Source organism: Pectinophora gossypiella, chromosome 4, assembly GCF_024362695.1.
Source record: "Pectinophora gossypiella chromosome 4, ilPecGoss1.1, whole genome shotgun sequence".
In the NCBI taxonomy this organism is placed as follows: Eukaryota; Metazoa; Arthropoda; class Insecta; order Lepidoptera; family Gelechiidae; genus Pectinophora; species Pectinophora gossypiella.
Genome location: NC_065407.1, coordinates 9,714,092 through 9,740,728, shown reverse-complemented (window position 1 = coordinate 9,740,728; position 26,637 = coordinate 9,714,092). Strand labels below are relative to the sequence as shown.

Here is a 26,637-nt window from a genome sequence, read left to right as displayed (position 1 = left end):
GTTCTTTATGTTTCAATGCCATTTGAGGCATGTGAAATGACCGTGACCCTGTGATAACGGACTTACCTACGACGATGACGGAATTTGGGCACTATGAATGGAGTTGCTCAAAATGAGACATAGCTTCCACTAGTCGGGTACTAGTTTTACTACAGCGTGGTCGGTATCCTGTTCACTAGTAGGTATTTACTCTATCTAGTGGGCTGAGACTTTATTGGTGTTGCGGATAGGACTAGACTCAGTCGTGCGTGTACCGTCGCGTGGGCAACACGCTTCACAAAATGAGTGTCGCTACCTACATGCATCGCTGGTTCGTCAGCCTCCTACTTACCATATACTATAGTATTCTCGTCCTAGTGATGTTCGTTACCACCTACCTGAAAAACCCCTTCTCAAACCCTTGGGCGCTGAAGCTGAAGTTAGAACCACCGACTTGCCTCACAGACCCGAAGTATGGAGTTCACAAATATACTAAAGTCAATGTAAGTACATAGTTATTGTTTATTTTGGTGCGGAAACTTATAAAAGGGTTTTCTCGTCAATCACTTCTTTCGATGTTTAAAGTACCTATTAAAAGGGAAGATAAGTAAGAGGTATTTGTAGATTGCTCCTAGATGATGAGACCTTATCATATAAACTCGACAAACGATGATAGCGCTGCTCTGCTACTTGAGGGTGTCCAGGATTTTTTTGAGATACATAGGTAGATAAGTTTATAATATTCTCAGTATGAAATAAATACTTTGTTTTCTATAAACCGTAGCAACTTGGTACTCGGAGAAAACTATAATTAGGTACTTAGACTGACGTGGTGTCAACATACTCAATTGATTAGATGGGGCAAACACTGCAGCCGACTTTGTTCAACTGTGTGATTCATTTCTAATATGGGGCTTGAAATTGAAACTTATTAACTTCACTAATATAATAAGGCATAACTTTTTTATTATGGGTACTGTTAGATAGAAAAGAATCGATCGACCTAATATCGACTGATATGTCACTATGCTAATGATCGTCACAACACTAGCTTGCATACTTACCTAATTTGACAGATCTAATTCTTACCGCAGCTGTTGTAAAATTATCTTCATTGAAATATAATCGCTGATACGTACCTACCTATCTAATGGTGGATGAGCCATATTACCTATATAAGAATTCTTATCGAATTAAGACTTCTTATCGAGTGTGTTGTGAGCTGGAATACCAGCCTCATCAACCCTGGTGTCAGGGTTATGATTAAGCCGCCAAAGGCCCCTGACATGGTTCATGTAACGATTACTCACTTACTTAAATAGTAACCGGGACCAACGGCTTAACGTGTCTTCCGAAGCACGGATCATCTTACTTTCGGACAATCAGGTGATTAGCCTGTAATGTCCTAACCAAACTAGGGATCAGGAAATGTTTTTGTGATATGTTCCCACCGGGATTCAAACCCGGGGCCTCCGGATCGTGAGTCCAACGCTCAACCACTGGAGCACAGAGGCCGTATGTTTATGTAAATACCTAGTACCCATATTAAATAGTGTTCTTTATAGTCATTCATAAATAATTTACAAATTAATTAATCCATCGTTCTCATTACTTCCTGAAAGCTGTAGTAGATTATCCGTCGCTGTCTTGACTCGATGCTGTGATGTAATACGTAGGTAAGTACTTACCTACCAAACTACTATAACGTGAACAGGAAAGTTCAACGAATTCCGAGTCAGTAACAGAAGTTTTTGTCTCAGGGTTAAGTACCTACTTTACAAAATAGGAATATACAAATAAGAAGATAAAACGTTTAGGTTTGCACTAATGCAATTGAATAACATAATAAATAGTTTAAAGACACGTGAAAGCACATTCGATTTAAAAAAAATACTTATCTATAAGAAGTGAATACATTTTCTCTTCACTCGAGTTTTTTTACCTTTGATGGGTTTGCTTTTGGCTCCAGACTTGCCCGAAGGCATTGACGAGGCCTAAGATGGAGCGACACAAAGTACAGTTATCGATGAACGAAGATGTCTATATCTATATGGAGTCCTTCTTCTGCTTCTATCGTGTGGGTTGTGAGGTAGGAGTACTAACCTATCAACCCTGACGGGTTACTATATTGACGTGACTCATCTAACGACTACTTACTTACATCAGTAAGTAGTAACCGGGACCAAAGGCTTAACGTGCCTTCCGAAGCACGAACCATCTTATATGTAGTCCTTATCACATGTTACGCACACGTTAGTCAGTCTGTATTGAACATAAGTATAATGACCTCGTATGTGGGGTCACACATGTCCTGTCTAAAATAAAATAAAATTCGTCGAGTTGTAAGTTTTAGTCGTTAGTTCCTACAAAAATGGAAAGCACTTTCACTTTTGGGTGATTCTTATTCTTACGTTTTTTTTTGTGAGTTGTAAGAATTGTATATGTTTTTTAGGAAAATCACTGACCCCTGAATTATTTTACTTAGGTAATTACTTCTAGTATCGTGTCCGGATATAATTTTTGCCATAAAATTATTAGATATTATATTTAAAAAAATTAGAAGTCATAAATGTCACGGAACGTGTCGTGTGAGATTGCCAGAATTGCAGATAAAATGATTTTTTCTGAAGATGTGGCATGTTATTTTGCGAAATATTACAATAACTATGCAAGAGGAACCTTTGTTCTATAAGACTGTTTAAAAAATATATAAATAATGCACACTATTTATGATTTTGAACAACATACATTTTGTGAGCAGTTTTTGTGTCACAACCGTGTGCGACTCTTTAAAATTACAATACTCTGTAGAAATAAATCTGTGACATTGGCAACCCTTTCTAAGTTTTTTTAGAACGGCAACAATATGTTCTTGTCAGTACTGCAAATGGCTAAGAGCGTTGAGACCAGTATAAAATCAATCTGCTTTTACATTTTAAAAAAAGGACAACCTTAACTCGTCAACGCCGTGTTAGAGTTTTAAACTTAAGTATCAGTGTTACACTATTGTTTGAAATATAATATGCACGTCATACAGTGTAGTTTAAAATAATTACTTAAGATTTGCAGTATCGTGGATAGCTTTTGGGTTATATCGAACACGTTTCAAATTGTCACGACCATGTAATGATAAAAATGTCACAGCCGTAGACATTTTAAACACATGGTTGTGACATATAATGCATGATCGTGACATTCTTTTTTATTTCAATAATTTAGTGGGTTTTGTTGCTTTTATTTATAAATTATATTATTGTTTGATATGCTTACATACGAGTACTTACTTTACTAGTCCATATAGATCCCAGTACTGGGCAAGGGCCTCTTCCAAGATATTTGGAAGGAATTTATTCATAGCCACACTAGGCAGGGGTTTTTTAGGCGGTTGTATGGTATTGTTACGGAAGTGGATTTCGGGATTGGAACGAAACTCACTGAGTTCAAGGAGAAATATTTGTAGGTCAAATTGTTAGTATAAATAACGACAACCCTGATACCCCTTGCTACGCTAAATTTACTAAGAAGAAGTATCATAGCGTGATATCAGGAAACACGGTCTTTACCTGGAATAGCAACGATCTTGGCCCTGAAGTTCCCAGTACAAATAACCTCCTTAGAGGAGGCCTCGACAGCTATTAACTCCCTCACGGATCACGTGAGGTCAGTTTTGAACGAAACTTCAAAACAGGTTCCGGAGATGGAAGACCATATCGCTGGAAACTGCCTACCGATATCCGTGATCTGCCAACGGAGAAAAACGCAGCCACCCGCGTATATGATTCCAATCGCACCGAGGAATGTCGCCGTCATTTGCGTCTCTCTCTCTCTCTCTTTCTCTACTGTAAGAAAACGTATTAATGACATGCGACAGAATCGGTGGGAGAAACCTTTTGAGCGGCATTGAGCTCCACCACCAGGCCATCTGGCAGCTGTCTAGGTCTCTTCAAAAGGATACGGTTTTACCTCTCAATAGGCCTAACCAACCCCCCGCTTTTGACGATGATAAAAAAGCCGAATGCCTTGCCGACAGTCTCGAAGCCCAATGTTCGCCCAGCACTCTCCCTATCGATCGTAGGCACCGCTCGACGGTGAACTCTGAAGTTCAGCGTAGGGCTTCTGTACCTCCCACCGATCCTTCTCTTCCACAGGTCACTAAGGAAGAGGTACTACATATCATTAAAAATCTTCATACCCGAAAAGCCTCTGGCTCAGACGGTATCACGAATCGTGTCCTTAAAAACTTCGGTGCTCCCCTCATCTGTTTACTAACGGCAATATTCAACGTCGCCATGATCAACTCCGTCTTTCCACAGCAGTGGAAAGAAGCAATTGTAATTGGTATACCAAAGCCTGGGAAACCTAAAAACGAACCTTCGAGTTACCGCCCCATAAGTCTCCTCAATACCATGGGGAAGATTTATGAGCGGCTCATATTTGCTAGATTACGGGACTACGCCGAATCCAATAGTCTTATTCCACTAGAGCAGTTTGGTTTTAGAACCAAACACTCCTGCGTTCAACAAGTACACCGTATTATTGAACATATCTCTAGTAGGTTAAACTTAAAAAACTTGTCGCTACGGGAGCGCTCTTCTTCGATGTGGCGAAAGCGTATGACAAAGTCTGGCACAACGGCTTGATCTACAAGCTTTATTCACTGGGAGTGCCAAACCGTCTCGTGCACATCATACGAGACTTCCTCTCAAATCGAACCTTTCGCTACCGCGTGGAAGGGTCGCTCTCGTCACCGCACCCGATACATGGCGGAGTCCCACAAGGCTCCGTCCTCTCCCCTTTACTATTTTCATTGTATACTAGTGACATTCCCAAATCCCCTAACACCTAACTAGCTTTATTTGCGGATGATATAGCCATCTATTCTTCGTGCCGTGATCAAGTTTTGATGACCGGAATTCTCCAACGCGCGGCCAATGCCTTGGGCAAGTGGTTTCGCAAATGGAGAATCGAGGTAAACCCGGAGAAAAGTGCAGCGGTGTACTTTTCAAAAAGCTATTATAACACGCCACGGTCACGCCGTCAACTTAAAGTCATCAAGATGTTTGGAAAGCCGATCCCTTGGGAGGAGTAAGTCAAATATCTCGGCGTAGTCTTAAATAGAAGTCTTACTTTTAAGGCCCATATCAAACGTGTGCGCGATCGCGCCGCGTTTGTAATGGGCAGTCTTCATTGTCTCCTTAACAAGCGTAGTAAATTGTCCCTTAGGAATAAGGTGAAAATCTACACGACTTGCATCCGTCCGATCATGACCTCATGAAAAGTATCGGCGTCCGAAGGACGTAATATACGATCCCGACGATCCGCTTACTCGGGCCATAGAGGCAGCCAATCAGCTCGCGACATCAAGGCGTGGTCGACGACTTCCCTCAATCAGCGCTTATCGCTATCGACCCTCTAGGATCGATTAACTCTTTCAAATATTTTTTTCTCACACGACGCTCTGAGCCGAGGTGGGCACCCCCGATACTGACCCCGCCCAACTGGGCACCCTCAGGCCTGTTGCCTTAAACGTTGTACCGGGTGAGAGCCTTCAGCGCTCCCCATTTGTCCGGCCAAGTAGATAATGCCATCTGCGGCAAATGTACAATAAGTATAAAGGTTTTTGTTTCCAAATCGACGCGATCTCAATTATTGTGATTTAGTTAAGTATCACATAATCAGAAAGAAGATTGCCAAATAAATACTTTTGATTAAACCAATTCAGTGTTTGCTTACTGCCTAATTGTTCCAATCAATTGAGACAAAAAACTAAGATGACAAAAAAAATAACAGCAACAGTTACAATGAAAAATGCAAAACAGTCACATCCATGTCATGTTGTGTCACAGCCATGTTTAGTGATGTCACGACCGAGGCACAAATGTCACAACCGTGTTTTTCTACCCTTGTTTTTTAATAGTCCTGAGGGTATTAAGCTTGTCCATATGCATCCAAAATATGCTTTTGACATAAACTTTTGATTTGCATCATAAAAACTCATAAAAACATATTTTAATTTTTTTTGGGTTCTCTGCAAACTATTTAAGAATTACCCTTTTACCTGGACTTTAAAATTTTCCAGGCAAATTAAAAAGCATTCGGGACTGCCTAAACGGTCCCCCGTTCACAAGTGCTTATCAATGAACAGCATAGCAGCATTAATTGCTCAACATTTCGGCAGTGTAGACATTTTTCTTCGCCACTTTCCTGTTATGTAGGTAGCTATACCTAATATCTACTGCTCGAGGAAAGTATATCAAACCAGGTCTAAAATGCCAAGTCGGGACTAGAAATCGAGATTATCGAGACCTTTAAAGTAACAGTTAGGTGCGCTAAATCAGACAGTCCGTGTTACATTTATAGAATAGCCAAGGAAAGTGCGTTTAACAACAACTCGTTATGCGATTCATTTTCTTAGAAAGCTCTAGAAATCTACAATCTATTCCAAAACCCGGATAGGCATCTACCTGTTGATTCACCACGTGCCTCGGGCTTCGTAGACAGTTGCAATCTAAAATCAAGTAATCTGTAATCCATAATCAATAGACCAAAGTCAAACAGGTAGTATAATTCGTAATCTAAAAGATATATTTGTAATTTGAAGTCCATAACTTGTGATCTATAATCTCCAGCAAACGGTAACCTGTAATCCATAATCAGCAATCCGTAACCAAATCCGCCAGAGGGATTCGAGAAACGGGCGAGTGTTTGTTAACTTACGGAAGAGGTAGAGCCAGAAAGCGGAACGTGCATTCGTGCAGTTTTCGCGCAATATTGCAATACCACTGCACCCGAGGCTTAGGGTCGGCATCAGTACTAGAAAGGTGTTGCCTCATTGGTATTTAATAAGTACTACTAACTTTACACAATACATTATTGGTCACGGACCTTATTTTAAACATTCTGTTGCCCACCACCAGCAGAGCTAACATGCGCAAGGTGATAAAATTATCCAACTCCAAGTTTAGCCTCAGTTTCAATCAATTAAACATCTGAGTCCATCCACGATTATTATCTTATTAGGATAATATTTGAAGCATAGTTTCATCCTTTGTGGCCATCTTTTTTAATATAATGGGTGGGCAGCAGGACGATCTTACTACTTGATCTTGATACTTGTGATGTTCATGATGTTGCTCTGTCGCGCTATCATAGATAAGTTTTTTCCCCTTACATGCATAACACGTGATTTTGTTCGTAATTTGACGGGTTAACATATTAGCACCAATCGACAAAACGACAAGATTATATCGTCAGAATCGATAAAATTAGTCCATAATAAATAAAATAAAAATGACCGTGACAAAATTTTATCACGTTCACATGTACCGAGTGAGAGAGCCCTCAGGGCTCCCCATCCGGTCAAGTAGTGCTACCCGAGAGAAGTCTACAACAAGTCACGTTATAATTTAATCAACCGAACAGAGTATGTAGTGTATAACATGTGCTGTTTCAAAACGAAATTCCCAGTCGTCTTTATGGGCGCAATGTGAGATGGTCGCGAGTTTCGGTTTGCAATACTTGCGTTTTCAGCCACTAATTAAGCTACCACGGGCTTGTTATCGGCAGAACGGTTGTAATTAATTATACTACTTGCAGAAGATATCTTTGAGGATAACCACCCATCAGCACGTTCTAAATTTCATGTTAATTGAAATACCTAGTAAGTACATATTTTGTGTATACAGCCACTCAATATTACATCACTTTTATGAGCAACAAAGCGAATTCTATGGGAGTAAATCAGGATTTTCTTTAGTAATCAGAAGACCACTTGCGTGTAAGTACTTTTGATACGAAGTCCTCAGAGATATGATAAATGGTGAAAGTTGATCAGCCAATCGCCCATAATCGATCATGTTACAAGCCGACTATCCCTCTGTAGATTTTAATGCATGGAGAGAGATCTGAGAGTAGGGCATTGAGGGACTTTCCAAGCCACGTTCCCTAATAAGCATATAGATGGCGCTGTATAACGTTGTCTTTGTTTAACCTTCTAATTTCATGGATTCCAGACATGCATCTTTTACCTTTGTTATTACACCCAGCATGTCTTCCAATCATTATTACATACATACATAAATAGCCTATATACGTCCCACTGCTGGGCACAGGCCTCCTCTCAATCAACCGGAGAGGGTATGGAGCATACTCCACCACGCTGCTCCACTGCGGGTTGGTGGAGGTGATTTACGGCTAATAGCCGGGACCAACGGCTTAACGTGCCCTCCGAAGCACGGAATCAACTTACTTTTTCGGACAATCAGGTGATTCAAGCCTTACCAAACAAAGGACAAAGTGACAAAGTGATTTCGACAATGTCCCCATCGGGAATCGAACCCGGACCTCCAGATCGTGAGCCTAACGCCAATCATTATTATTCTGCGCAAAATGAAGCGAAGCAATATAGGTAGATACTTAACAAGATAATTTATACAAATGAGATCGAAATATCAAGCAACATTTACTTTTATTTATGCGTCTGCCATTTATGTACTCGAGTAATGAGAAAATAGGTAATTCTCCCGCCAAAGTTATACAGCACGTTTTTTCTTTGAGGAATGTGGCCTGAAAATTCCCTCATTGTAAAACTCTACACTGGCGATGAAGACGAATGTAGAGTAGCTTGATCAGAGAGGAGACAAGCTTATAAGGTAGGTAGGTATGATAATCAACAACAACCAGTTCTCTTGAGATATACGAGGCCATAGCTCCGGGTGAGAAAGTTCTAGATTATTTATGTGGACAAACATACTCAGGATAGGTAGGTGTAAGTACCTGCCATGACCGAAGACAATGGCTGAAAGTAGACGCAATGAAATATATTTCTGAAGAAGTGTTTTTTGTCGAATTTGAAAGAAAGAAGGAAAACATTTATTTCTATATTGAAGCGTATTAACAAACTTAAAGGTAAACAACAAGAAGATAAAATAGATACATAGGCAAATTAAAAAAATAAGCACCTAAAATAAAAGTACTCGTGACCGTACGCTTTGAACCATGATTTATCGCTGAGAAGAAGCAGCTGTATCGTTCTTTTGTTTCTTCTCCAGCATGCACTGAGCCGTTTATAGGTAGATACCTAAGTAGACCTTAAGTAGGTTCACTACTTTAAATTGTTTAACTTATGCGATAAGTCATTTGAATGGAAGATAAATTGCGCATGATTGTCCTAAGTACCTAGGTATATGCTAACCACGTAGGATGAATTCATTATTATCATGGCTATCATGTTAGTAATAGTTTATTATTCCCTTATACAGCATACCATGGAGACAAAATAAGATAGGTAGGTATGGATGATAAATATAGACTTTCGTTACTGTAGTCAGTGAGTAAATAAATAGTTTGTTGTGTAGAAAATCTCTAGAAATATCAGTATGACTCAACAATCGGGAAATGAATCTACTGTTTTATTTGTTTAGAAAGCCTTTGTTTATATATGCTGTACGTTAAATGGTAGTTATGGTAAATGTATATTTACCAAAGAGCCTTGCAGACATTGCTTGAATTGTTTTTAGATTTCGCTAATGGGTTGGCTACCAGCCGGTGATGTGGCGTCCCTGCGAATGTTCCCGTTTTGGTAACGTTCCCGGTAGTAAAAGGCGTAAAAATAGCTTTCTTTCATAACCTTCAGGCATTTAAGACTGCTATTGAGCAATAAGGCCGCCTATTGTACTTATGTTTTTATTCGTATGTTTATGTCCTTTGTATATGTCGTTGTGCAATAAAGTATTGTTGATTGATTTATTGATAAGACCAGAGTACAAGAAAGAAGAATTTGAAAAAGAAAAACAGCCAGTGTCTTTACTGCTTATTACAGTTTTTACAACGGGAACATTCCCACTTATGGGAAAATAACAAATACTTTATTGCACAAACAGGAAAAAACAAAATACAAAACAAAAGAGAAATAGAATTAGTACAATAGGCGGCCTTATTGCTAAGTAGTAATCTCTTCCAGGCAACCTTTAAGTATAGGAGATATTGAATATTAAGTAATATAGCGGGATAGTGCAGCATGGGAACATTTCCGGGAACGGCACATCACTGCTTGGTAGCAGTTGGTGCTAGCTGGTGCTAGACCCCGCTACTAAAGCGGTATGGGGTAGCGTGGTAATATTTATGCTACACTCCTCGATTGAGCGGAGGCCTGTGCCCAATGTATGGGACGTAGGTTATATGACTTACCCGTTATGTACGCAAATTATTGCCAATTATTTCATTCAAATTATTTAATTTAAGTAAGTAGGTGAATTGTACAAACAATTGATCTGTCAATTCTTTACAGCGCCATTTTGAGGAACGTACCCTGGAAAGTCACAATGAGGTGAAAATTGCTGGGTGTCCTGTAAAATTGGCTAAGAAAGGACGTTAAGCACATACTGCTATTGTGACTAGGTCACATGCGAGCTGGAGCCTACAATAGTTTTTTTTACAGAATCTTTAATCTTAGGTAGCTTAGTATTTACGCTGTATACTTACCCAAACAATTGACAGACGCGACGTCGTGCTACTATAAAAAGACTCTAGGGGGGAATCGACGTTCGCGGACTCGCTGTCAACGCCATAATTCGGGTGTGCGTCAAGCTAGCGGCCTCAAAAAAAAAATGGGCACGAAAAAATAATTTGACCATACCAAAAAATAGTACTCTTATTGAAAAAAATAGTACCTGTTGTAAAAAAATTAGTACCATCACGGTTCTGGATTTATAGCCATGTTTTATTGCACTTGCTAGCTTGACGGTGAGCGAAATTTGGCGAGAGTTAACGACAAGGTCTTTCGCTTTGATTTAAACGCCAAAAAATAGTACCGAAATAGTACTCACCCCCTGCAAAATACCGAAAGTAGTACTTCAACGGTTCCAAAGTTATAAAGGCAGTTCTTTGATCCCGCTAGCTTGACGTTTTGAAAATACCTATTATCTGGGGAATGCTTGCATACTTCAGTTTGTAACTAATGTCAATAAACTCGTATGAAATAGTACTCCCCACCATCATAATTTGGACCTGATTCTCTTTGTAGAAATATGTCAAAAAGTCATTATAACCTATGTCATACATTTATCAAGACAAGTACAGTCGCGAACAAAATTATTACACATGGTCAAGAATGTTGTCAGATTTCAGTATTTTTCCCCATTTTTGGGTAAAAATTGGTGAAGTGCCAGGGTTGTCAGATGAAAGTAATATCATTGTTGAAACTCTTTGAGTTATTCTACAAATACTGCAAATTGTTTATTAACAAACACTTCGATCCGTAACAAATTCAACATGAAGGTATAAATTATAAAATAAAACAGCAGATTAAAAATGTATTATGATGTATTAAAATCACAGATTGTTTTCGATAAGAACTAGACCCAGGCAGCCATTTTCTATTAAAATTAGTGCATATGGGTGTATGCAATAGGATTTTTTTGTAATAGCAGCACTCTGAAGTGCAAAGAAATGGTAGGGTAGACCTCCAAAATGGCAATACTTACGAATAAATTGTGAGGTTATGTAATTGTCTACGTGACTGTATCAACAACAAATGTATGGCATAGGTTATGATGATTTTTTAACATTTCTACAAAGAGAATCGGATCAAAATTATGATGGTAGGGAGTACTATTTCATACGAGTTTATTGACATTAGTTACATACTGAAGTATGCAAGCGTTCCCCAGATAATAGGTATTTTCAAAACGTCAAGCTAGCGGGATCAAAGAACTGCCTTTATAACTTTGGAACCGTTGAAGTACTACTTTCGGTATTTTGCAGGGGGTGAGTACTATTTCGGTACTATTTTTTGGCGTTTAAATCAAAGCGAAAGACCTTGTCGTTAACTCTCGCCAAATTTCGCTCACCGTCAAGCTAACAAGTGCAATAAAACATGGCTATAAATCCAGAACCGTGATGGTACTAATTTTTTTACAACAGGTACTATTTTTTTCAATAAGAGTACTATTTTTTGGTATGGTCAAATTATTTTTTCGTGCCCATTTTTTTTTTGAGGCCGCTAGCTTGACGCACACTAATTCGGTACAATATTCCCGGGATAAATAATAACTTCGGGTCCGACGTACGCCCGTGATAATAAGTACCTACCTCAAAGCTTTTCTTCTGTTTCTGGTCATACATAGACAGACGTGTTTACTTACTTACTAACTGATTATTTACCTAGAACCGCCACTGAAAGTACTGAAACCATGTTATATCACGTGAATATTTACGAGAGTAAAACAATGCGCATGCACGCGATGTAGGGTGTCCGTGCGCGTTTGCGCATATCGTGGTCAGTAATTTTGTCTGAGGCCGTGTTCATAATATTCTCTGAAAAGATGAAGAAAGTCTTCGTTTTAATGTAATGGTTGAATCCGGGTAAACCGTTGTCACTGGTATAACGGGCCAGTTTACTCTTTATATTATGTCTATATTTTCTCTATTCCTTGAGATACTTGCTACGTGTATCCTGTCTGAATTTACCAAATAAAAATAAATAATTGAATCTACTATACCTACCGGATTATGTGCATGTGTCTTTATGCAGCCGCTTGGCGTTCGTTGCTGTTATTGTTACGTCGTCGCTTGCAACTTGCACGTTTGTAGACTTCCTTCTTACTTACTACTTATTGTTTAGTCAAGATATAAGTCGTGTCTTAGTTATGTTATTGAGGAAAACATAAGAATACTTAGGTACCTAACTGTTTAGAAAGCTATACGAACATACATTCACGGTCTTTGGCGGTCTATATTGGGCGGGCGATTTCGATGTAAGTCACAATACAAATACAACGTTAATACGTGTTATGGGCATGGTGTCGGGAGAAACCCTCTTGGGGTTTTACGACGTCATATTAATAATGTTTAAAACAATGTTTTGTAACAATAAATGTATAAATAATAATTCTGCAACTTTTGTCCATAAAATTACTTGTTGTAAATGCATCCTAAAGTGGGACAAACGCTCACATACTCAACTCTAGGCATAGAATTAGGAATAATACAACGTACTCTAGGGTTTTAAAGAGATATAGGTAACGTAAGGAGGTAGGTGGTATTAGCAGCCATTGCATCGCCTGTAAAGTGTCTTTTCATGTCAAGTACAGTCACGCAATCTTCTTAATCTAGCTCGTATTTATGACATAGGCGTACGGCAGCTGCTTATGTAATTACTTAAGTACTTACATACTTACTTTTAAAGTGTACCGCTACATATGACATCTACATATAAGTAGTTGTTAAACATCGTCATGTGAATGATGCTAAATAGGCCGTTTGTCATGTAAAACTTGGCGCAATGAGGTATTTTCCATATAATGTTCCCCAAAAATAATTTAGATGGCGCTGTCCAGTTTTGAACGTGATAATCACTGGGATACATTATAATGTAATGGCAGAAGCATACATGAAAATAATTGTTGCTTGACATTTGGATCACATTAAGTAGATATGTATAGAATTATGTTGCTACCCAAATTGCTTCTCTTTATTTTGAATGATAATGGGTAGAAGATGTAATTGTGCTTGGGTGTAACATTAAATAATCATCATTTATACCCGAATACAAAGATGAAAGATGCAATTCGTCTGTTATCCATGAAATTAGAAGATTAAATGGAGGAAAATGTTTACAGCACCATCTATATTGTTTTTGAGGAATGTAGCCTGGATGATCACAATGAGGTGAAAATTGCTGGGTGTCCTGTAAACTTGGCTAAGCAAGGACGTTAAGTACATATTGGTGTTAATACTTGTAACTACCATCTAATTTTATTTTAAGTTATATCTGTCATTTTCTTATCCGCCGAAAAGGAAAGGGACGGGTAATCGACAAGCATAAAATTTATGGAACACACGTCAATTTTAAGCACAAATCTAAACCAACCGTCTAAAAATTTTACATCAGTCAATAACCCGACACAGTTAAGTAGACAGCACGTCAAACGGATTGCATACCAGCGACGTACCTTTTTGATTCGCCCGGGTTATTCATTCATTTACTCATTCTTCCTAAAATTAAGAGCTGTGAATCATCCGTCCCTTTCCTTTTCGACGGATATGAAAATGACGGATATAACTTAAAATAAAATTAGGCGGTGTCTGCAGGAATCGGGGCCATTGGTATTGTGATTATGTCACATACAAATGTGGCCTATGTACAACAGATTTTTTACAGAACCTTCAATCTTAGGTAGCTTTAGTATTTATGCTGTAAAGTACCTGTAAATTAAGTACTTGTATACACCCACAAAGAGAAAATTATATCGAAAAATATTCAGCCTCGAACGGGACTTGAAGCCGCAGTTCTTGTCAAGCCGGGACCAGCGTGCCATTACCCACCGGGTCCTCCTCCAGTCCATACCAACTTTTTCTTGACAAGAGCTGCGGGTCCAAGTCAAGTCCCGGGGTCAAGTCCCGTCCGAGTCAGATTTTTTTCGATTTAATTTTCTCTTTGTGAGTTTCCCTAATTTCGGGTGAGTGTTATTAAAACAAACATTCTTTATATAATACACTTAATCCCGCCCTTCAAAAATGATATTTCCAATGACACAAGTAGGTAGGTCATAGTCTTCTTCTCTCGTGTGGGTTGAGAGGTGGATTACCAACCTCATCAATAGTACTGGTGTCAGGGTTACTATTGATCCGCCAAAGGCCCCTGACATGACTCATATAACGACTACTTACATCAGTAAATAATAACCGGGACCAACGGGTTAACGTGCCTTCCGAGGCACGGATCATCTTACTTTCGGACAATCAGGTGATCAGCCTGTAATGTCCTAACCAAACTAGGGATCACAAAGTGATTTTTGTGATATGCCCCCACCGGGATTCGAACCCGGGGCCTCCGGATCGTGAGCCTAACTACCACTGGAACACGGAGGCCGTTGTCGGTATAAGAACCGCTTCTTTGTCAGGTGATTCTGATTGTTTATTTCGACGTGAGCGAAAAAATCTGTGGACGTCATACAATTTATTACATTCAGAGAATTTGCTTTGTGGGTTTTTTAAGTGTAATGGTAAGGTTCAGTAATAATGTGGTAACAAGTAAGGCACGATTACGGGAAGTAGATACATTGTCAATAGGTAAATAAATTACCAGGAAAGTAATTATGTAATAGGTATAACGTTTCCTTTCTATGGGTTCATTAAAAATAATGACTATCTCTAATGTATTTTCCCATATTCATCTTAAATCAAATTTCTCATCTTAGGGTTTGCGAAGGTGTATATAGGCTATCGTAAAAGATTTAGTTACTAATTGAAAGTAGGTACTTATTCCTCTTATTTTATTTTATTTTTTATTTTATTCGGGGAGCTTACAGCATTATTTAACGTAGCATAAATAAATAAATCACTTTATTTAGCACAATGGACACAAGATACAGAAATAAGACAACAGATACAGAAAGGCACAACAGGCGGCCTTATTGCTCATGCAGCAATTTCTTCCAGGCAACCTTGGGGTACAGGAAAATTTAGCAGTAGACGTAGTAGTAGTGAAAACACTCCACCATGTGTTCTTTTGCAGACAGATGGCAGTTGTTGCGCTAGTTGGTGTCCTAGCTGGCTGGACTTTGTAATATTCTCTTCTTCTATCGTGTGGATTATGAGGTGAAGTAGCAACCCAACCTCAGCAACCCTGGTATCACGGTTATTACTGAGCCGCCAAAGGCCCTTATTTAGACCAAGTAGTTAAATTGTTAATTAACAATCAAAATCAATTAACTACCTTGTCATGCCAAACGCCTGGGCTTAACGACCGTGATTCAAGCTTCACTGACTCCAGTTACATTATTATACGTACCTACTTACCTAGTTAGAATACCAACAGTACTGCAATTGGCTAGTCACAAATTCACTTACAATACAACAATGAGTGCTGGGCACAGGCCTCCTCTCAATCAACCGGAGAGGGTATGGAGCATACTCCACCACGCTGCTCCACTGCGGGTTGGTGGAGGTGTTTTTACGGCTATTAGCCGGGACCAACGGCTTAACGTGCCCTCCGAAGCACGGAATCAACTTACTTTTGCGGACAATCAGGTGATTCAAGCCTGAAAAGTCCTTACCAAACAAAGGACATTCTCACAAAGTGGGAATCGAACCCGGACCTCCAGATCGTGAGCCTAACGCTCTTACCACTAGACCACGGAGGCTGTTATGAATGAGTGCTCATCTACATGTAATGCAAAGAGAAACCGCACTTGCATATATGATACTCAAGGATCAGAGTCCACAAACGTCAAATTCTGTATCCGCAAAGGGGTAGGCAGTGTATAGTATATGCACCTACTCCTCGCCAGCTATGTTTCAGTCTCGCTCATCCATTTAGTATTAAGTATTGGTATCCTGGCAGGGTCACCATGTACGGAGGGAGTTCGGGGATATGAGTGAAACCACCGAATGCTTGCATACGATTGATCATTTATTAGATCATAATCAAAGATTACATGACATAGCTATCTATACTATGCTTATACCACTACACCATGAGGAGGCTATTGCCATTAACCGGGCACAAACCCTGTGAAACACGTTATTATTATTTATTTGTTTATTTAATAATTACAACTGTAAGTTACCATACAAACACATGTCCGCCATAACTTAGAAAAAGACATGTTATATAGTCCACGCAATTAAGGATAAATAGAGGAAGTAATTCGTGTTATAGCGAATTTTGGCATAGTTGTAGGGAATGGTGTTTTAAACAACATACTAAACGTAGTGATGGGCAGGGGTGGAGCGGGTGAATAGGGTTGGAGGGGGGGGATAAGGTACCCGGACAAATGGGGAGCGCTGAAGGCTCTCACCCGGGAACTGCATTTTGCTTGTATTTTTTTACATGTTTTCCTGACCTTATGGTTGTCTGGAAGAAATCGCTTTTAGCGATAAGGCCGCCATTTGCCATGTACTTAGTTAAGAGACTTTTTGTTATTATTTCTTTTTATTTTGGTGCAATAAAGTATATTTGTATTGTATTGTACTGCTTCCGGATTGGAGGTCAACGTGTCTCCTACGCACCCACAATCGAAACGTGCTTTCACGTGATCAGAGTACCTATATCTATGCTTACCTACCATACAAAGATAATCATAAAAAAACGCATGAATAAAAAGTAATCCTCTTCACACGAGTAGGCCTAGGTTTTTTGACCTCGGAGATATTTGGTTGAGTAGGTACCTACCTATTCTAAGTTACTTACCAACTCTGCCCACATCGTAACACGTGTAACGTGTTAACTGTTTATAACTTTTTATTAAGGTATCTACATTCAACTCTAATAAGTACAGGGAAGTTAAAGAGGCCACATTGAAGCGATTCATCTAAGAAAGCAATATTGCTATTTGACATTTGCTGACATTGCGCACTTACCCTTATATGCGCAGATGTCAAACAGAAATATTGCTTTTTAGGTGAATTGTTCTAAAGAGGCCTTTTAATTTTAGGGTTCCTTAATGAAACTTCTCAAAGGCCAAAGGTTTTGTGTACTTGGGTTTTTACGCAGTTGACCGGACTATAGTCAAGTTCAGAATTTTGCATCATTAATCTAATGTTCTAACTTGTAATGTGCCCTTGGCCGGATTTTTTCAAAAAGTGTGAAGTCACGCTGATATTCAACTTTCTTGTTTTTTAATGATTATACTAAAACGTAGCTGCTTTTATTATTGATATATTGATGAATAGATCAATTATTCATGACTAGAGATATTATAATACGATAGGCTTATTAGGCATAGCATCACGCGAGCACCATGCTTCGGGGGCTTAAGTTAATTGAGCTATAATAAACAGAAACAATTACTTATGTACATAATTATATCTACGTCTAATAATAATAATATCAAGATCATCTACATGATTGTACCACGTCCAAAGTAATCAACTGAATTTGCAACAAAGTGACTATGTTAGATACATTGTAAAGTATTACCTAATCATCACCTCCCTAGCATTAACCCGTTTTTCACAGGGTTCGCTTACCTAACCTGAAGATTTGATAGGTCTGGTTTTTTACAGAAGCTACTGCCTCTCTGACCTTCCAACCCGCGAAGGGAAAACCAGCCCAATACAGGTTAGGTCACATACCTCCGAACTGTAGAGTACCGAACCGAAGCCGAAGTAAAAAAATACTGAAAATATCTCTCAGATAAAAGTATGAATTAATTGAGTAATTAATACCTACTTAGGTACTTATTTGATGTCGTCTTTCGTATGAATGAGTCTTTAGAATTAAGTAGAATACTTTTCTGCCATACGATCGGAAGAGAAATTAATAAAATACCTACTTACCTGTACCATTGTTTATCACAGTGTTAGTTAGGTTGACACTTAGCAAGTAGGTATAATTAATCACAAAGTAGCCATATTATTATGTTCATCAACTTACGACCGCGACTGTACAAGCAAGCGGTAAATAGATCACTTACCAAAAGTTATTTTTTCTTTCTAGAACATAAAACTGCACTATGTGGAGAGCGGCGACCCGTCCAAACCGCTGATGATCTTCATCCATGGCTTCCCAGAGCTGTGGTACTCCTGGCGCCATCAGATCGTAGAGTTCCAGAAGGATTACTGGCAAGTAGAAGAAAGAAATATGAGCCGAAATATCGGGTTCTTTGCATCATGCGTGGCCAAAAACGAGAAGTTTCATGCTGCTTATTAGAAAGTTCACTATCACAGTTGGCTCGACCATTATATACGGCGATACTGCTCACTATTGACCTAACAGAAAGCTCGGTGAGGTGTGGGATGTCCTCTGACTACTCCAATTGGGATATATAGTCGTGAGCTTATGTTATTAGAAAGAGCAAGTCGACATGTGAATTTACTTATAAATAGGTTACTGCGGTATCTATCATAATACATAACTTAAGCAGCCTATATACGTCCCACTGCTGGGCACAGGCCTGTCCTCAATGAACCGGGAGGCGAATTGAGCATACTCTACCACGCTGCACTCCACTGCGGGTTGGTGGAGGTGTTTTTACGGCTAATAGCCGGGACTAACAGCTTAACGTGCCCTCCGAAGCACGGAATCATCTTACTTTTCCAGACAATCAGGTGATTCAAGCCTGAAAAGTCCAAACAAACAAAACACAGGACAGTCTCACAGAGTGATTTCGATAATGTCCCAATAATAACAATGTTTCATAGTATCAAGAAATAACCTATTATAAAGTACTTACTTAAATTTTATTGACCGTCTAGACAATTGTATCTTATCAATTATGGCGTAGCAAACGATAGGTATGTGGTCAGATTGGGTCAGCCAGTAGCTGAGATCAGTCAATTTAACAAGATGATGAATTTATACACGGTGTTAGGGACATCGTAACGAAAACTCTAAGGGATAATTCAGACCACAATTCTGAGATGATATCATATGGAATTTTCCGTTGCAAAAGTACTTATAGAATTTAAAATATTTTATAAAAAGACATGAATTTTGCGACGGAAAATTTAACTTGATATTAACTCAGAATCATGATCTGAATCATCGCCTTCAGTATTCGTTACGATATTACTAAGTATACAGGTATACTTAGCACAACACATAGGCCGTTACGCACGAGTATGTAGGTAATATTAACTTTGGTTTCAGGTGCGTAGCTTTCGACATGAGAGGCTACGGTGATTCGGAAAGACCTGATGGAGTCTCATCGTACAAACTGCAACTGCTGATAGACGATGTCAGGGACCTTGTGAAACATTTAGGTAAGTTTGCAGGGGGGTCACATCATCAGCCCATTAACGTCCCCACCGCTGGGGCACGGGCCTTCCCTATGGATGGATAGGGAGATCGGGCCTTAAACCGCCACGCGGGCCTAGTGCGGATTGGTGGTTACTAACGACTGTTAATGCAGCCGGGACCAACAGCTTAACGTGCCTTCCGAAGCACGGAGGAGCTCGAGATGAAAACTTTTTTTTTGTGGTCACCCATCCTATGACCGGCCTTTGCGAAAGTTGCTTAACTTCAACAATCGCAGACCGCGTTTACCGCTGCGCCACCGAGCTCCTCACGCTGATGATGTGTGATGTGCAGGGGGGTACTAGTAAATTGGGGAAAGGTAGAAAAGAAGTTCACTCTATTCATCCTCCACTCGACTGGGCCTCAGCAGTATTTCAAGTTGACATTTACGTCCTCAACTTGAAGACTTTACTCGATGGAGTCGAGCCTATCATACTGCCAACATAATAATACGCAAATAATGACGTCATGCCAAACACGTGTTTGAGGGGTCTTCTAAGAATACCGGTTTTGAGCTGAGTTCAAGGAAGGTCTTGAGGTCGTCTCAAATGAAGACAGAGGAAGAGTCGAAAGAACTTCGATAAATTGGCCATTTATAGGCAAAAAAGAAAAAAAATATTCAATTGTTTTTTATTTTTGCATTGTCTAATCAACGGCCATAATACGAGTACGGGTGTTAGAATAATACCTATGTGTTTTGATTGCAATAGGCTGGTTATAATACGATGTGGTAAGGTAACCATCACCACACATTGTAAGATATAAACCTCAATACCAAGAAGTAAACAAGCAATTTCCACTTCTTCTTCTTCTATTGTGTGGGTTGTGAGGTGGGATACTAACCTCATCAACCCTGGTGTCAGGGTTACTATTGAGCCGCCAAAAGCCCCTGACACGGCTCATGTAACGACTACTTACTTACCTCAGTAAGTAGTAACCGAGACCAACGGCTTAACGTGCCTTCCGAAGCACGGATCATCTTACTTTCGGGCAATTTCCACTATAAACGTTTCGTATTCAATATTCCTGCAAACAATAAATTTACTGAATGAACGCGTGTGCGAGCTTAATCGTTTAACGGTGATTAAATTTTACAACTAGCTAATAAATATCTAGTAAATCTTGGATAAAACTGTCAGGCTGGTAACTCTTTTATAATTTTACAAGCACGTTTAATGAATGGTGTAAATTGCTGTCTAAGAACGGCCGAAGTACTTACCTACCTAAGTCGACAGTATAGTCACTGACAGATTAGGTAATAGTTACTACTAGTCGAGTCGTTGAGGGGTTTTACTTCAGATTTTCCAAGAATGTATATGTCACCGTAAAATTGTAAATAACGTTAGATTATAATCTATCGATTTGAATCTCGCGAGATTGTGAACTGTCGAATAATTATGAATCGTATCATATTGCTTACAATTTAACGTATTATTTTTCGGTAGATTATAATTTATCGATATACATTAGTACACATAGAGCAAAACGGACTTCGATCGTCCAAAGAAAAAAATGCACTTGTCCCTGGCAAATAAGAAGTTAGAAATCTTTTGCTTTATTCAAATTCAAAATTCAAAAATATCTTTATTCAGTAGGTAACATAGTTACACTTTGAATCGTCAATTTTTACATAACGAACGTCTCATCCGCCTAAAACTACTGCACTTCTCACAACCTGTATAGCCGGGGAAAAGAAGCTGCAAGAAAAATCTCGGCACAGGGCCCTAGACGTTCTTTAAAAAAAAATAAAAATAAACATAAAATATTGATATACAATTAAGTAATTTAGCTGCCTAATATCAGTTCTCAGACAGTTAATCCCATGCATTCATATCTTCTAAATAATCACTAACTTTATAATAACCTATATTGACTCTACTATACGTATACCTAGTTACTGTTGGCTCTGTTTCACCCTCACGTTAATGTATGTATTTGTCCAAAATTATGTAAATCTTCATATAAAAGACATCAACGCATGCAGTGCTGGTAATCTTTATGTAGGTAGGTCGGTATATAAGAGTGTTCGTTTGCTTTAATTTTGTAAATAACTTACCTACTAGCTAACGATAAGTATCGCGTTTTTCTGCCATTTACTATTGTTGTAACTAAGGCTTGTAATAGGTAACAATCGACACGCCACATGCTCCAAGAGAGACGTAAGGTATCCACTTTCGTTTCTTTAGAAATTTCGCACTACACTTGCTGTTGCCACCTCATTTTTTAATAGTTTAATCGCATGAAATACTTTTTATAACGTTTCGTAACTATGTAAGTAAGCAATATATAAATAATGAATTATTTATAGATAGTACGATGAGTTGCTTATGAACGCAGAAGATCCAAAAATGCCTTTTTTGGATAGCTTTAAAATTTTGAATCTGTAAATCCAGAGGTCCGGATGGAACATCTCGGCAAATTATTCTGCATATTTAAACTTATACATAACATTCCAAGATCACAACTCGTATATATTCATTAGTTTGGGTAGGCCACAAATCGTGAACAAGGTAACTAGCATCTGCGAGGGGTAGGTGCGCCTGCCGCGCCTGTATCCCCAAAGGGGTAGGCAGAGGTGTATAGTAATGTATTATAAATAATCTGTGCCTAATAGTAATGAGACGTACCTTAAAGAACTTATAAAATGATCACTTATCAAATGCGATTCTATAACATATTTTTTTGTTAATTTTCAGGTAGGGAGAAGTGCATAATAGTGGCTCATGATTGGGGCAGTCTCGTGGCCTGTCGTTTCCGAGATGTGTACCCTGACATGGTCAGTGGGTTGGCTATACTGGCTGGCTGTTCCCGGGAAGCTTTCTGTGAAGAGATATGGAACAATCCTGAGCAGAGGAAGAAGTCATGGTAAGGGTATGAAATACTAAATAACACTACACGAAGGGTCCCTCCGGTTGACTGAGGGGAGGCCTGTGCCCAGCTGCTGGTCCTACTGCTGCAGTAGGACGTATATAGGTTGTTTATGTATGTACTACACGAAGGTCCGTATTTTTGATATTTTTGAGTTGTTCAAACGCCAATTAGATTTAACAGTATTAGTTTAGTTTTGTATTTTTTGTCTTAAGACACCTGAGATATTTTGATATTACACATCATAGCAACCGTAGAGCTACTGGTGCAAGCAACTATTTCCTCTCGCGATTTCCGAAGAAAAAAAATGTCTACGACAACTTTGACTAGCTTATAGTAGAACGTCCTCGCTGTCGTCACCATTACATTTAATAGACAGTTAAAAGATGACGGTTGATTAGCTAACAGACGATTGAGCAACTCACTGATAGTCAGATACTGTCATAGCTATTGTGATATGGATATTGGGACATCGGAAAACTTACACTGGGAACGCTTCCGGTTCTCTGTGTTTGCCAAAATACGTAAGGTTTTTTTATCCAGTGCCCGTACCGGGAGGGTAATACTACTGTTTTTAATTGAGCTATAATATACCTAATTAATGTATGCCACCAACGCCTTTCGATAGCCTAAGGAACAGTCTTGCCAGGACACTATGGTTGCGCTACTAAGGGGAAAATATTCGGGATTCGGTTGCCAGCAACAAATTGGTTTCGCAACCAGGCGAAGTCCCCTTTATACCCTTTATATAACTGCATACATTTTGTTGGTGTTCTACACCAGTGGATGCGGTGTAGCGTACTGCACTGGATTACTTCCCATCGGGGAGTGCCAGTTCGAACCCCGTTACCGGATTTGTACCTTCTTCTTCTTCTTCTTGTCGTTTCGATGGCATTAGATTTCTTCAGCCCAGTATTCCGCCACTCGAACAGCATCCTCGGTGGCATTCATCAGCCCCTCTCGCGTGCAGGTATCAGGGCACGCGGGGCAAGTTATCTGATGAGCCATAGTCTGTGGCGTAACACGACACACGCAGCTCAGATCCGACCCGATGAGAAAACCCACCTGGACAGGTTATCTTTACTTCGGCCAACCTGTGTGCGGAGTCTATTTAAAGATTTCCAGGTCGGCCTGGTCAGCTCATAACCCGGTGGAAGGTTCTCCGAGAGGGGGACAAATGGAGTAGGTAGCGTCGCCGTCCTGCGCCAAAGACTGCATCTGGCTTGGGAAGCCTCACACTCAGCCGGTTCGACAGCCTTCAAAAAGCTATTACGGCTCTTGAGCCTTTTTTTTTATTTGTACCAATGTTTATTAACTGGTGTGGGTAATTACTTCACGTTGCGATGGTTTATATTGTACATCTGACTACCCCAATTGCAATGTAGTCGTCAGCTTATGTTACGCTACTGAGATAGGATCTTAATTGTACTCTCGGATCTGGAAGCTAAAATCTGACGCAGGAAGTTAAGTACAAATACCTACTTAGTAGAAGACAATTGGAAAACTTACTATTTCTTTTTAGGTACGTGTTCATGTTCCAAGCACCTGCGTTAGCGGAGAAAATGATGCAGATGAACAATATGAGTGTGTTTGACAAGACGTTGCTGAGAGCAGGCTGCGACAGCGTCACACAACAGGACGTTGAGGCCTACAAGTATTGGTTCGGAAAACAACGTGAGTTGTACTTTCCTACGCTTGCCCTAGAACATTTATTTGAACGATCCTTTTTCGTTTCCCACATCTGATTTTAAGAAGTAAAACGATTCTAAACTGCGGAGGGCGTGTGATGAGAAATCTACGCGTAATAACATAACTGTACCCATTGACACACAAGTCAATAATGGCCTCCGTCATTCAGTGGTTGAGCGTTGGGCTCACGATCCGGAAGTCCCGGGTTCAAATCCCGGTGGGGACATATCACAAAAATAACTTTGAGATCCCTAGTTTGGTTAGGACATTACAGGCTGATCACCTGATTGTCCGAAAGTAAGATGATCCGTGCTTCGGAAGACAAGTTAAGCCGGTCCCGGTTATTACTTACTGATGTAAGTATGTAGTCGTTATATGAGTCATGTTAGGGGCCTTTGGCGGCTCAATAATAACCCTGACTTTAGGGTTGATGAGGTTGGTATTCCACCTCACTATCCACACGATAAGAAGAAGATACGAAGTCAATGACTGTACCTTACCCACTGTATTTATTTTCTAGACACCATGACACCCCCAGTCAACTATTATCGCGCGAACTTCGAATACACCTTGCCAGAGAAGCCTCGATCAAGCGCCAAGATTCCATTCTTAGCAATCCATCCGGAAAATGACTTCTATCTAAACGCCACCCTACACGACCGAATGAAAAACGAGTACGAGTGCATAGAGACCACGATTCTAAAAGACTGCGGACATTTTTGCCAACAACAGGAACCGGCGAAAGTCAATCAGCTGATTAGAGACTTTCTCGCGAAGAATAATCTTTAAGATTAAATTTTACAGCATTAACCTTGTATATTCCTATTGTTTAACTTCATTGTGATTATTTACTACACTTATATAACTACTTAAGTATATTAATTTCAACAATGTATTCTAAAGGGTAGCTGGCGAGGAGTGGCTGTATATGTTACGGCTAATATCCGAAGTATGTTTCCGCTAGATGTGACGCGGGCGCGGGGCGGAAGGCTTGGCGGGACACGCATCTAAGTTTTATCCAACAGGGATTGTCTGGACCTAGTTCTAGCCGGAATGATATCGGATAGACCTAGTTTTATCCAACAGGCAATGGCTGGACCTAGTTGTAGCCGGTATGATGAAGGCTAGACCTAGTTTTACCCGAAAACAATCGGCTCATACTAGGTTTAACCAAGAGTAAGTGGCTACACCTAGTTCTAACCGGCTATAACTAGGTGTAGCCGCACTTTGGGTATTAGCCGTAACATATAAGTATACTATACCCCTGCTATATGTGTGTATATTCTAAAGAGGTTACATTTGTAAGTTTGTTTGTGTGAAGTTAATCCCTGGAACAACTGAACTGAACTTTCACTTGTGGTAGCTTTTCATTGGCATTTGTTTGTATTTTTAAGTATTCATTTTGTAAAAAAGGCTGTAAGCTACCCAAATAAAATAAAGACAAAAAAAAAATGAAAATTATTTCACCGGTAGAAAGGTTACCCAAGTAATAAATATTATTCGTGATTATTATATTTCATAACCTATTAAGTCCACGTTGAAGGAGTCGCGGGCAGAATGCTAGTTGTAATTAAAGTTGATTAGTCATACTAGTTATTCGAATTGGTGCTAAGATTTTACATGTTAAATTATTTGATAATGATAATCAACAACCAACCAAAGGTAGGTAACCCAACCCCGTCAAGAACGGGATACCGCTAGGGAAATGAGAATGATGATTTGATGATAACAACGACACAAATAATGTTTAAAAAATATTCGTAACTATACCTAGCTAGTGGCCCACGAAATTATAATAAGCCCTACATGAGTATTATATAATTAGAAGGTAATTGTGTGGATCTAGTTTATTTTGTTAGAAAACTGCGTACCTACTATTAAGTTTCTTTGCATTTGATGTTTCACCTGAATAAACCTTTTGTATGATCACTGTGTCTCATTGAAAACCTATGTCATGAATTAAGATTAAATAGAAGTAGGTAATTGAATTACCAGGTCAAGCAATGATAGAATGCCCCGGGCAATTTCCGCAACTCCACAACTAGTAGTGCATATTTTGTCTGATAACGCATTTTAATTCACTGGTCATTTTACAGACAAGTACTTTTTGTGATGTCAGGATGTTAGTTTACCGAGCTAACGAAAGAATTCGAAATATCATTTTACGTTAAAGTCGTGACAATATGTCACGGTGAAGAATACGCATTGATGCTCGTTTATATTCAAAACTTGCAAGAAAAACAAGGAATGTCACGACATTACGTGCTGTCACAATGAAAATATGGCTCCTCAAGGTCATGCAGTATAATCTCACTAAATAGAAAACATACATAGGTTATGAAACCTTGTCTGTTATCTTT

General features: G+C 39.3%; 1 protein-coding gene across 1 annotated transcript; it reads left to right on the top strand.

Annotated features, from left to right (window-relative positions):
- Positions 1–218: 218 nt before the first annotated feature.
- Positions 219–26,203, top strand: LOC126366525 (epoxide hydrolase 3-like). The gene is made up of 6 exons (XM_050009667.1): positions 219–482; positions 18,422–18,546; positions 19,574–19,686; positions 22,417–22,585; positions 24,111–24,262; positions 24,798–26,203. Exons 1-6 carry the CDS (start codon positions 282–284, stop codon positions 25,064–25,066), a joined length of 1,029 nt encoding a protein of 342 aa, XP_049865624.1. The 5' UTR covers positions 219–281; the 3' UTR covers positions 25,067–26,203.
- Positions 26,204–26,637: the final 434 nt, after the last annotated feature.

What these genes read in the sequence shown, in the direction of transcription:
- LOC126366525 (XM_050009667.1), top strand. Translation starts at nt 282, where the DNA reads ATGAGTGTCGCTACCTACATGCATCGCTGGTTCGTCAGCCTCCTACTT. An exon ending in GAGTTCCAGAAGGATTACTG is followed by an intron (nt 18,547 to 19,573) that starts GCAAGTAGAAGA and finishes CTTTGGTTTCAG; the next exon opens with GTGCGTAGCTTTCGACATGA. An exon ending in GGACCTTGTGAAACATTTAG is followed by an intron (nt 19,687 to 22,416) that starts GTAAGTTTGCAG and finishes GTTAATTTTCAG; the next exon opens with GTAGGGAGAAGTGCATAATA.